This window comes from Athene noctua, chromosome 24 (genome assembly GCF_965140245.1).
Source record: "Athene noctua chromosome 24, bAthNoc1.hap1.1, whole genome shotgun sequence".
NCBI lineage: Eukaryota > Metazoa > Chordata > Aves > Strigiformes > Strigidae > Athene > Athene noctua.
In genome coordinates, this window is record NC_134060.1 from 1308277 (window position 1) to 1319792 (window position 11516).

The 11516-nt window shown below is 54.9% G+C and overlaps 2 protein-coding genes across 2 annotated transcripts; both read right to left on the bottom strand.

The window, feature by feature from the left end:
• Positions 1 to 61: 61 nt before the first annotated feature.
• ADPRS (ADP-ribosylserine hydrolase) lies at positions 62 to 5586 on the bottom strand. Its single transcript, XM_074926342.1, has 6 exons — positions 5334 to 5586; positions 4189 to 4285; positions 3146 to 3353; positions 2860 to 3044; positions 2667 to 2767; positions 62 to 2177 (listed from the first exon to the last, which is right to left on the bottom strand). Exons 1-6 carry the CDS (start codon positions 5563 to 5565, stop codon positions 1885 to 1887), a joined length of 1116 nt encoding a protein of 371 aa, XP_074782443.1. The 5' UTR covers positions 5566 to 5586; the 3' UTR covers positions 62 to 1884.
• An 87-nt stretch (positions 5587 to 5673) lies between these two features.
• Positions 5674 to 11214, bottom strand: TEKT2 (tektin 2). The gene is made up of 9 exons (XM_074926184.1): positions 11050 to 11214; positions 10581 to 10706; positions 9770 to 9975; positions 9174 to 9317; positions 8492 to 8606; positions 8024 to 8131; positions 7463 to 7606; positions 7123 to 7202; positions 5674 to 6561 (listed from the first exon to the last, which is right to left on the bottom strand). Exons 1-9 carry the CDS (start codon positions 11203 to 11205, stop codon positions 6348 to 6350), a joined length of 1293 nt encoding a protein of 430 aa, XP_074782285.1. The 5' UTR covers positions 11206 to 11214; the 3' UTR covers positions 5674 to 6347.
• Positions 11215 to 11516: the final 302 nt, after the last annotated feature.

Consider the following 11516-nt stretch of genomic DNA (forward strand, 5'->3'; position numbering starts at 1 on the left):
TCCTGTCATTTAGTATGGAAGCACAACTTTACGGTTGGAATGAAAAGACAGGAGCAGCAGCTCATTAACAAAGGGAACTGAGTGATTTTATTTCTTTCCAAGAAAGTCAGAGCTAAATGTTTTGGTACACATTTAAATTCTGGCCTAAAACAAGGTAGATGTTTTAAACAGGAGCTCTTCTGCTTTTCACGAGTTCCAAATGTTTAAATTATAAAGCTGCTTCGAAAGGAAAATATCTTCTTTTAAATAATTCTGTGAATACGTTCACACCTCTGGCAGAGTAACGTGAAAAACCTGACACTGTACATGTGAGATCCACAGCACAACACAAACATACAAGAGAGCAAAATTCCACGTGTTCTCAGGACAAGAATCCAGTTATAGAAGAAAACCCCATTAAAGCATCACACAGAAGAGTGGCACCTGAAGGATGCAGACTACGGGGAAAACTGGGAGGAGGCCCGGCAGCCAGATTTTCCACGCGTGCACGCACGCAGCCACCACGTGTGCCTGAGGGAACGGGCACTTCCCCATGGCACAAGAAATACCAGAGAAGTAGGAGAGAACGGTCACATTCAAATTCATAAACACTTCCGTATGATGACTGCTTGCCTCTTTCTTGTTGTTTTCAATTATTAAAAAGTTTTCAACCCTTTCTAGACATGCCATACCCCAGCTGTCACCCCCCCTTTTTGACCAGCTCCACCGGGCCAAAGTTTTAAACTTACAACTCTGGAACAACATTTACTAGAATATTCTTGGCCACCAGTACCAGCTTCAAATGCACAAACTCTTAAGCGCTGATAAATTCTCCCCCAATTAACCTACTTTTCCCTTTATTTTCAGATCATTCTTGCCAAGTACAGAGTTTTAAAGCTGTGAGAAGTAACTCCTGCGTCCCGCTGAAGTCATTTTTGTCACTGACTGCAGCAGAACCAGGAATCCAGTCCTTGTCTAACACCAGGTTTCACAGCTATCTCCCCCTCAGATTTAAACAGCAATCCCCCTTGGTGCTCTGGACATACGTAGGACAGCCTTAAAAATGCAGGATGCACGGGTTAGGAACAAAGGAGCAGCTAGAGCAGCTGCAGCAATGTGAAGCCAGTCACATGAGGGAACACAGAGCACAACAGGTCAGGACGGAGCCAGGTGGACGGCAGAGGGGAGGGCACCAAGGGAGCAGGAATTTGTCACACCCTCTCCCAGCAGCGATGACGAGCCGGCTGGGATTCCGTCTGCACGCACCAAGGGCGCTTCTGACAGCGCCACTGGCCGCGCAAAGGAACCCCCTCTCTGACCTCCGGCACTTTTCATTCTGCCTTGAAGGAGAGACTCTCTGCCCTGCAGCGTCCTCACTCAGCACAGGACCCGTCCCACCCGCGGGACGTCCTCCAGGCTCGGCAGGGCTGAGCCTCTCCGATGACTCCTGTCTCCGTCCCGGTCAGCTGAGTGGGAACTGGTGATCTGAGAGGGCGTGGAGCCTCCCAGAGCCGCTGCAGGACAGGCCCCTAACAACTGAAATAAAGGCCACGGCACACAGCAAGAAAGTCAGAGAATTCATACACCCACCCTGCAAGTGTAATGACAAGATGGCACAACGGCGGTCAAAGCAAGAAGCAGAAGTCTCATGAACAAGCAAACGCTCCCGTAGGCTCCAGCTGCCCCCACTGTCCGAGGCGCCGCGGGCAGCCACCCCCCAGCTGTGCTGTCACCCAAGGCCGTGCCCCCCCTCGCCAAAGCAGCTCGTGCTTCCAGCTCTCAACTCACAGCGGCTCGGGTGGAGGCTCGCCGGGGTCTGCACGCGGCGCGGCCCCACCACCACATTCCTGACCAGCCGAGGTGACCACTCGCTTCGCCTTCAGAAAACACGCTCCCCCTCGGAGCTCAGAGCCGCTGGCAGTAGAGTTCGTACAAGCTGTTGGCCAGCTTCTGTGTCTCTTGGAAAGCTTCACAGCTCTGCTCCCAGCTCGGGGGTATCTGCTCCTCCCCGTAATAAGCCCCCGCAATGGCTCCGGCCATGGTGGCAATGGTGTCTGTGTCTCCACCCAGAGAGATACAGTAGATGATGGTCCTCTGCAGGTTGTTGTAGTGACCAGGAATGTCGGGGTCAGCCTCCATACAGCGCAGGAAGGAGTAAATTGCAGTGGGGACAGACCGCAAAGCAGCAATGCCGTTGCCTGTTGAGGAAACCCATCCCCTTCAGCGCTGCAGAACACTCGCGTCCTCTGCAACTTCCCACCGCCCGTTACCTCCAACAGCGGCATCACTGATTTTATCCTGACAAAGTGCAAAAGGCACCTCAGAAACCTCCCCAGAACTGCTCACGTCCTGGAGACCAGCTTCCCACTACCCCAGTACAGACCAGCAACACACCCCTACCCGCTCCCATCCGGCTGGAGATCCGACAGCCATTAAGACAAGAGATCTCAGAATATTAAGAAACATTATTCACAGTAAGCTTTTCTTAGCAAGACATTCCCAGCAATACAGAGGGGGAATCACTAGGTCAGGCTCCGAGAACCACCGACTGAGCACAGGCAGCCCTCCCAGCACGCTCTGTGCCCGACGGCAGCACAGGCCGAAGGGGTGACGGGGGGAGGACACAGCAACGGGGCGTGTGGAGTCAGTCCTGCTGCCAGCTCGTTCCTGGTACGGAAGGTACTTACCTAACTCAAACAACACATCTGCTTTGGGAACACTGCTGAGCTCCAAAAATTCCTTTATTTTCTTTAGACGCCTCGAAAACGGTAAATCCTCAAATCCCAGCCTGGAAACAAAGAGTACGATGAAGAAGCAAAGAATGTTAAGAGCCAGAGTAAACTGTACACAGCCGAGCTGGTGCTCCTCGCAGCTACTTACGCTCGGGCGTCAGTAAGAGACTTATCATCTGCCTCGACGTCTTCCATGTGGCTGATGAGCTGCTCCAGGAAGGTCTCCTTGCTGAGCTCTCCCTGCAGGGCGAGGTGCACGGCCAGGGCCTGCAGGATGGCCCCGTTGTAGCCCAGGGAGTTGGCGTGGGTCACCTCAGCGCTCAGCCTGGCAAACTGCGAACGCAAACACGTCGTCAGCAAACCCACCCGCGAGGCTGCCCTGGCAGCAGGACGCCCGCAGCCCGGGTGCCCAAAGGAGCCGAGAACTCCGGTACCTTCTTCACGTCCTGGACGTCAGAATACACGAGGGGGATGCCGGCCACCCTCATGGCGCCGCCGTTGCCGTAGGAGCCTTTCCCGTTAAACTGGGCTCTTGCTGGCTCAAACACATCGTTGCACTTGGGGCTCAGGAGCTTCTTGAAGACATTGACAACGGCCATCCCATAACCTCTGTTGGGCTCCTTCTTGTACTCCTCAGCAAACCTGGCGTGGGCAGGAGAGCAGCAGTTACACAGGTGAGAAAAAGGCACAGGGTAGTCGGCCTGTTCCTGAAGTTCCTGAAGTGAAGCCACTTGATAAAGCGAATTAACAGACGGGTAACCCAGTGACAATCAGGGTTCAAGTGACTCAGTCCTGCAGGAAAGAATCCAATTGCCAAAAACCGGTGTGAAAGGAGGAAAAGGTGTATAAACATCACCTTTCACAACCCACTTGTTTCCCTCTCAGCTTTGCCTTGAAATAGAAGCAAACTAGAAACATTTCCATGGGTCACAACCACAAAGAAACTCTTTTGTTTGAGTTCAGCGGAAGAGCTTTCTAAACAAATAAATGTTCTCCCTTAAGTGGAACCAAATGCTACCCGGGCTGTGGATTCAGAAGGAAAATAGATCATAAAAAAACCTGAAGCTGACCTCACTAATATTCACTAACTAAAGTAAGGGAAATACAAACAAATAGCAACAAATAAACACGAAGGGCAATGCTTCTGACATTTCTGAGCCCCGTCTTCCACAAAGGTGAGCCTGCACACACGGCTGCGATACAGCACGTCCCATCCTGCTGCACTCTGAGCAGCTCTGAGCCCCCACGAAAGCTAACGGCGCCGCGTGTTCCAGCGCAGCACAAAGCACACAACAAATGACAAAATTAGCCATCGCTTTTTTTTTTTTTTTCTTTTTTCCCTTCACAACAGCAACTTTGCTACAGCTGCTGTCCCTTTTCACAGGAAATGACAGAGATTGCAGAAATCTTAAGGAAGTTTTGCCTGCGCTAGCAAACATCAACAGCCTGGCCCCCGAAGGGGGGCTGCAGGCCTTACCTCTTGGCCATATCAACTTCATCAAACTCCCGCTTGGCCAGCAGGGACTGCACCACCGACCTGCTCATGGCTGTGTCGTCCGTGTACGAAAGTGTTTCTAAAACAGAAGATGAAAAACATAACGCGACCATCCAGAGACAAACTCTCCTCCTGTCCTCCCCTGTCAGCACTTCCCTCCTCTCCAGGTAACTGCCTAGTTACCTGCGTAGCTGGATTAAAACATTACCGGGAGCTCCTGGCTAGCACCTGCAGCTTGTCACTAGCCACGGTCATCAGAGTAAGAAGACACAGAGCAAGAGAGATGCATCCACAGCAAGAATGAGACAGAAGGCATTTCAAGAGTAGTAAGAGCCAAGAGAAAGCGTTTGATACCCAGAGGCACGTACGGACAAACGAGACAAGTCTCTTTCTCAAGGAGTTTACAGCGAACAGCACAAGCAGAGAAGAGAGAGCACAGCTGCATTTCTGGCCAGGACTGCAAGAGCATCAGGTGCCTTTAAGGTCCTACGGGAAGGGTTTACAGGGCTTGCTGCACAGCTCAGAAGCCAAGAGTTAAATCACCGATTTTGTGCTTCTCTTACTCTACTCCTTATCTATTTTCGGTACAACTGTTCCTTGCTGGCACCCCTGCACTGTGACACCCCAGTTCCCCAACTTCACTGGAGCAGCACAGGCTGAGCACAGCAAACCCCAGATCCCTCCCCACCAGCCCTGTGAGTTCAGGAGCTGCCCTGGGGGAGCCAGAAGCTGCTGCAGCAAGGTCACACTCACCCCGGGGGGGGGGGAGGGAGAAAGGGGACCCCCAAACCCCACAGCACGGGGTCACACGCCAGGGCAGGGCTGGGGGGCAGCCACGGGTGTCCCAGGGGAGATGCCACTTGTTGTGGTGAGGAGCAGGACTTGGGGGACAGCGGGTCTGGGGGTGCAAGAAGTGGCCGGGGCGGGGCGGGGGGGGGGAGACACACACTCCCCCTAAAGCCTGATCCTGGGGGTGTTGAGGGCCAGGCCTGAAATCTGTGGGGTGTTGGGAGCCGAATATGGGAATAGGGGGGGAAAAAAATATAAATATGGGAAAGGGGATGTGCTTTGCCCCGACACCACCACCCCCCCGCCCCATTCCGCTTCCCAGGAGTTTCCCCACCCACCTCTACGGGCGCTGCCGGTCGTTTCCCCGTCCTCAGGCGGCCCGGGAATCGGTTCAAGGCCTCGGAGAAAGTTTAACAAGTCGGGTAACTTCACAACGCTCCTGCCTTCAAAGACGGCCCCCAAACAATCACCCAACAACGCCCCGGCCAAACAACCTCGGAATCGACCGGCTCCAGGCCGAGGCCGAGCCGCCGCCCGCCCAGTTCCTGAGGCCGAACCCGCCGCCGCCATTTTCTCCGCCGCCGCCGTTCTCCTCCGGGCCGCCAGGGGGCGCTGCAGCGCCCCCTGGCGGCCCGGAGGAGAGCGGCGGCGGGAAGAAGTTGCCTCATTTCCCCGCTTAGAGAAATTTTTTATTTTTTTTTTTTTAAATTTTTTAAAATAAATTTTCCCCTCCCCTCAATTTCTCATTCAACCGAGAGCCATCTCCCCTTAACTCCCAAGGCACACTCACACCAGGCGGGAGAGAAACGAATCACCTCCCGCTTTTTTTTTTTATTTATTTATTTTTTTAACATTTTTAAACACAAAAAGCCAAAACCAAAGCGCTCCTTTGTAGCCGCCGGGCTAGCAGTCGCAGGGAAATCCCAGCCGAAACTTTTTACTTTTTTCAATCGTTCAAGCGAACAGAGTCGAGTCCGCGCCCCCACGGAGCGGATCTGGCCCGCCGCCATCGTTACGCCGTCCATTTTATTTTACTTTATTTTTTTCCTCCAGAGCGCCGCTTTGCTCTTTTAAAGACTTAAAAACACTCGAGAGCCCAGATGGATTCAATCGCGGCGAAATGCTTCCAACGCTGTCGGATGACAACTGCTCTTGGGGACAGACTCTTTATGATGCTCCTTGCAGCGCAAGAGGCTATAAACATCATAGAAGGGGACAGACAGTTATATAACAAACTAGGAGGAGGGAAGAGAATTACATTATCCTAACAAGACACAGATGTCCGCTTTCCCTACTACGGAACTGAGTCACTGGTAGCTTTTCTTCCTCCTTGCACAACGCTCCCCGGCGCGCTAAGCCGAGTCCAGCTGCCCGTTCTTCAGCGGGGAGGGCGCGCGGTTCGTGGTCCGGTTGAAGGTGTCGAGCTCTCGGGGAAATTTCTCAGCCGGGACCACGAGTTTTCTCCGGCTGGCCATGCACTTGTTGTCCAGCACTAGGGAATTGGCTTTGTAGCCCATATCTGTCTGAATGCGGTGAAGTTGTCTGTAAAGAGCATCCAAGGCCTCCCTGGGAACAAGCAGAAGCGAGAGAAGCCGGGTTCAGGCACTGCATTCCCTTCCCAAATCGGACTGGAAACATCCCACCTCTCGCTTTCTGGCGGCAGAAGCCTCCGGGCAGCGTTTGCCCTTGCACAAAGGCCGAACACATCAGACACTCCCCATGCTCAGCAGCAGCACTTCGGGTCTGTCTCAGCAAACCCACACGCTGCTCCTGGAGATGTGCGCCCTGGGAGCCCGCACTAGCCCAGAAATTCTATTTTTTCCTTTACTTTTCACCCAATTTTCCCCCTCCCCCCTTTTAGAACTGTCCGTGCCTGGCTGAAGTCGGTCGAGCAGGGACTGTGGGAGCCCCATTTGCCTTCCCAGCACACAAACCCTGCCCTGCCTGCACCCCGCTGCCCAGCCCAGCTCCCCCCCCAAGCCCAAAGACCTATTTCCACTCCCAATCTCAACAGACATGAGCTCAAAGCGCAGCTTCTGGAAGCGTGGCCAGGTCTGGGGCCACGCATCGCCACCACCCTCCCTCGACGCGGGGCCGCTGCCCTGCTCCAGCGAGCAGGAGACTCACCGCGACTCCGCCAGCTTCTGCCCGAGCGCTTGGATCGTGGCCCCCAGCTGCTGGACCTCGGCCGTTAGCCCGTACTGGACCTGTGCAGTGGGGAGGGAGGTGACACCAGTTAACAGGGCTGACGGGGTGTTTTCCAAAGGCCACGGTTCCCTCGTTCCCCTTCTAGCCCAGCTCTGACATTTTTTTCCTCGCTTTGCCAGGTGACTGTAGGATCCATTGCTCAGACCCTCTGTAGTTTTCTCCAACACTCATCCAACGTTTTCCAGACCCACGTGAGCCCCCACCCCGGCCAGTTCCCCCAGTCCCTCGGGGCAGGGAATGCACCAGGCGAGGCCGGTACCTGATCCCAGCAGCGCTCCACACCGGGACGAGAGCTGCGGGTCTCCAGGCGGGTGTGGGCCACTTTCAGATCCTGCGTTTTTCTCTGAAGATCTTCCTCCAAGCATCGGATGTCCTCCTCCATCTCAGCAGTTTCCTCCAAGGTCTAAGGATAAAGCCACATATCAGGAGGGAGACCCAGGGATACGGACTGGACAACAGTCCCTGGGCATCCCGGGCTTTTGCTGTGCTGGCAAAGGATTTTAAACAAGGGCTGCTGGGCTTCCGAGTGCTGAACCCCTCTGCACATAGATCAGGGATGGTGCTGCTGGTGTTTTATGGCCACAGCAGAGAACAGGGATGAAATAAAAAGGGCAAAACATGGCACTGCTACTGAGAAATGCCAGAGCAGGAGTTGCGATAGCAGGAGGAGGTAGGGTGTTGCAGGGATCATACATGTGCCACTTAACAGTTCTCATGTGGCAACCATGCTCAGGCCAAGTAGCTTTCCACAAAACAAACAGCCTCTTGGATTCAATTCCCACCCAAGCTTGTGGTCAATAACCAAAAAAGCGACGTTTACATTCTGCTCCTGCCATTTCAGTTCATCACAGGCTCTTTCCAGGTCTCTAATCCTCTTGCGCAAGGCAAACTCCGTAGCGACACGCTGAGCCTCCAGCTCGTTGTCTGTCTGAAGAGAGAACAGGCCCCTGTCACACACATCTAGGTGGCGTCACCCTCCCGGCTGCTGCCTGGGAGGTTGGGACAAGCCCATGGGCAGAACCAGGCGGGTTCTGGCAGCTGCCACGCCTGTGCGGGTCACGCTCCCCCTGGTAGCCAAAAGGCAGCGAGCGGTGGCCAGGTAACGCAACCTCCGGGGGCCTGAGGCTGCTGCCAGCTGCGCAGCGGAACCAAGCTCCCCGTTTAAACCCGGAGGGCAGGTGCTCTCAGAGGACCAGAGACCCCCCTCCCCTGGCCACAGCCGGGCCCTTCTCCCACACGGGATCCCGAACTCCTGCCCCACCGAGCCCCGGCCAAGGGACTCGTTCACCTGCGCAATGGCAAGCGCCGCTGCTTCCCGGAGCCCCGTCGCGGCTTTCATTTCCGCTTCAGCACGCTCCTTGTTGAACTGGCTGGTCTGTTCCCACTCATCAACTGAAGTTGATCTGTGAACAAATCACCAGTTATGAAAATAAGTTGAGTGTTTGCAAGACAGTTCAAAAGGAACCACCTGCTGCAGGCCAAGGCGGCTTCGCGCAGTACAAAACCGTTCAGGAATTCTGGAGGTCACATCCCATCTGATCTCCTCCCCGCACCAGCTGGAGATCGGGACCCCGCGGCTCCCGCGCCGAGGCCCAACATCTGCTCGGAGCGGGGACACCGCCAAAGCGTGCTGCGAGGTGCCAAGCCGGGGAGGATGTGCAGCAGCTCCCCCAGCAGCTGTGCCAAAGGCCGACACCACGCTACTCTCTGTCACCCACAGCCCAGCGCCAGGGAGGCAGGGCAGGGCAGCCAGCTTCTCTGGCTTTGCGCTCACAGTTTAGGTAACTCCCAGAAGTCTGTAGCTTCACAATTCAAGAGCCACAACAAATCCCAGAAGCCAACTCCTGCTCCGAGCTCTCTCGAAAACTGCACCCATCAAGCCAGGATAAAGCACGGAAGGAAAAAGCACTTCAGGGCTCTTTCAAGCACCAGCACGGATTTGGCCACACAAGGGCAGGCTCTTTCCTTACCTGTCGGGGACCCGCGTTGGGTTGACCTTGAAGGAGATGTTGGGAGAGTTTACGCTGAGGGATAAGCAGACACAATCTATTTCCAGGGCTTCCACCTTGCGCCGGTGGTCGCAGCTCAGCTGCTGGCGAGTTTCCTGCAAGCGGCTGCAGAGAGCAGGGTTGGAGTCAGCGGCGAGCACGCAGAGGTGAGAGGCAGCTTGTGATTTCCAGAGCTTTTATCACCACGTCAGTCATCTTTGGGGAAGGAGCGATGAGCTCCTGCCCTCCCACGGAGCTGGGCCCACCCCGATGAGGCAGCGCACCTCTTACCGCCTGCCCGTGTCTGCTCTGGCATCCCCTGCGGCAGCGACCCAGAGGGATTAGTGCCGGGGAGCTTTAGCACCTCCAGGTCACAGGCACAAGAGATCTGTCAAAACCTTCTGCGGATGCTTATGAAGCCTCCCTTGACATGCTCTCTCCTACAAACCCCCAGAGACCTTGACCACCAGAGTGGTTCACCGCCTCTGGCCTGCTTGCCCATCTCAGCGTGGTCTTTAAACTGCTGGGGCCAAGGAGGGAGGGCAGAGGCCAGACAAAAGCTGTATCATGCGCCTCACCAGAGCTGTTCGAAGGCTTCGTTGACTCGCTGCTGCAGTTCTCTCTTGGCTTTCTCGATGCCCTTCACCTCCTTGTGCAGCTCCTCCTCCACAGGGTCCCTCACCACGTCGACGGCGCGGCGGCTCTCGCGGAGCGTCAGGCACTCAACGGCAACGTCCAAAGGCAAGTTCTTTGCCTGGAGGGCACGTTCTGCTGCTTCCTTCACCTGGAAGAAGCAGCCAGCTGGGTGTGTGTGGGGTGTCCTTCGGGGGGGGAGGAAGGAGGGAAGGAAGGGGAACCCACTGATACCCTCGCACTGCCCGTCTGTGCAGTTCTGAAACCTTTTAGTAAGTCTGGAATGAAAAATGTGAGAGCCAAACACGTTAGTCCTCTACATCTGCTCTCTGCATTGGGAATCACACCTTGCTGGGGGCTGACGACTCCAGGAGCAGCAGCCTCCGGCTTTGTAAGTAAAAGAATCAGAGACCTCCCACTGCTATTCTCCATCTAAAATCAAAGATTTCTGAATGATGGTGTGAACGTATTTCTCATTATTTGTCAGAGCTTTAAAAAAAAAACCAGCGAAAACCACCCAAACTCCCAAACATGAGCAGGCAATGCACGGCTCCATAAAATGGCTCAGCTCAGCCAAGAACACAGGGGTTTGCTTTCCAGGAAGCCATTTCATCAGGTGCAGATCTCAGTACACCTGCGATCAGCCCCCCCTGGACTCCGTATGGGCCTGCCCGTTGCAGAAGACAAGCCTCAATTATTTAACATCCCACGTTGAGCGTGTAAGCTGCTTTCCAGCCATCTGCCTTCCCAACATACTTTGGCTAAGGCATCGATTTCCGCATCGATGTCTGCGAGGCATTTGTCCAGGGTCTCCTTCCATCTGTTCACGCTGCTGATACGTTCGGCCAGGCGGGTTTGGTTGTCACGTTCATCCCATTTCGTCTGGAATTAGAGGAGAAATGCCATTACTCTTTTTTAAATTACAATTATGAATCTTGCAGAAGCCTGTCCCTGGTTTTCAGTATCCCCGCAGAAGGGTTCAACACGTTGCCAGCTGGTCTAATAGTCCTCGACACGAACGGAGAGCACAGAAAACCCCACGAGGTGCAATGGAGGCAAGAATCACGCCCAGGGGTTTCACAGTACACACGCATCATTGCACACGGGTTTACAGAAGTAAATGTACATATTTAGCAGGTTCCATGGAGGTAAAGCCTCGTCCTAGATCTAGACTCAGCCCGCTATCCTGACAAACCTGGCAGAGCCGCCCTGCCAGAAGACCCACCTGGTTGTTGGTTTCGTTGCGGAGAGCTCGGGCTTCCTGCCGGACTCGGTGGGAAGCAGAACGCTGGCGTTCGGCGTCAGCCGAGATGAGACGGGAGCTGCTGTGCCAGTCCCGCACGCTGAACCGCTGTCCTGGCTTCGCGCGCAGCGCAGCCATCTCCCTAAACACGTGGCTAAAAGGAGCGGGAGATTTCTGTGTTTATTCATGGGAATATACCCGAAACGGAGACGCACCCACGGACTGGAAAGCTCTTCCAGAGACAAGCAGCAGCAAGCTCCAACCTGGCATCTTGCCCAGCGCGGGCACACGCGTCCACACAACGGGGAAGCACGTTGGGGATCGGGGCCACCCTCTGCCCCTGGGCCTGGAGCAAAGCCCTGTCGGCCCGCCTGTCCCCAGAGCAGGGAACGGGGCCGCTCACAGCACCATCTCCCACACGGTGGTTACTGAGCTTGGACAAAATGGCT

Bases quoted from the DNA above. Each gene is read 5' to 3' on its own strand.
- ADPRS (XM_074926342.1), bottom strand. From the start codon at position 5,565: ATGGCGGCGGCGGGTTCGGCCTCAGGAACTGGGCGGGCGGCGGCTCGG. The intron at 4,286-5,333 runs GTGGGTGGGGAA...CTTCTGTTTTAG, and splicing joins GACCGGCAGCGCCCGTAGAG to AAACACTTTCGTACACGGAC. The intron at 3,045-3,145 runs GTACCGGAGTTC...TTGCGTTCGCAG, and splicing joins ACGTCCAGGACGTGAAGAAG to TTTGCCAGGCTGAGCGCTGA.
- TEKT2 (XM_074926184.1), bottom strand. From the start codon at position 11,205: ATGGCTGCGCTGCGCGCGAAGCCAGGACAGCGGTTCAGCGTGCGGGAC. The intron at 8,132-8,491 runs GTGAACGAGTCC...TTCTCTCTTCAG, and splicing joins CGGCGCTTGCCATTGCGCAG to ACAGACAACGAGCTGGAGGC. The intron at 6,562-7,122 runs GTGAGTCTCCTG...GCTTGTTCCCAG, and splicing joins CAGAAGCTGGCGGAGTCGCG to GGAGGCCTTGGATGCTCTTT.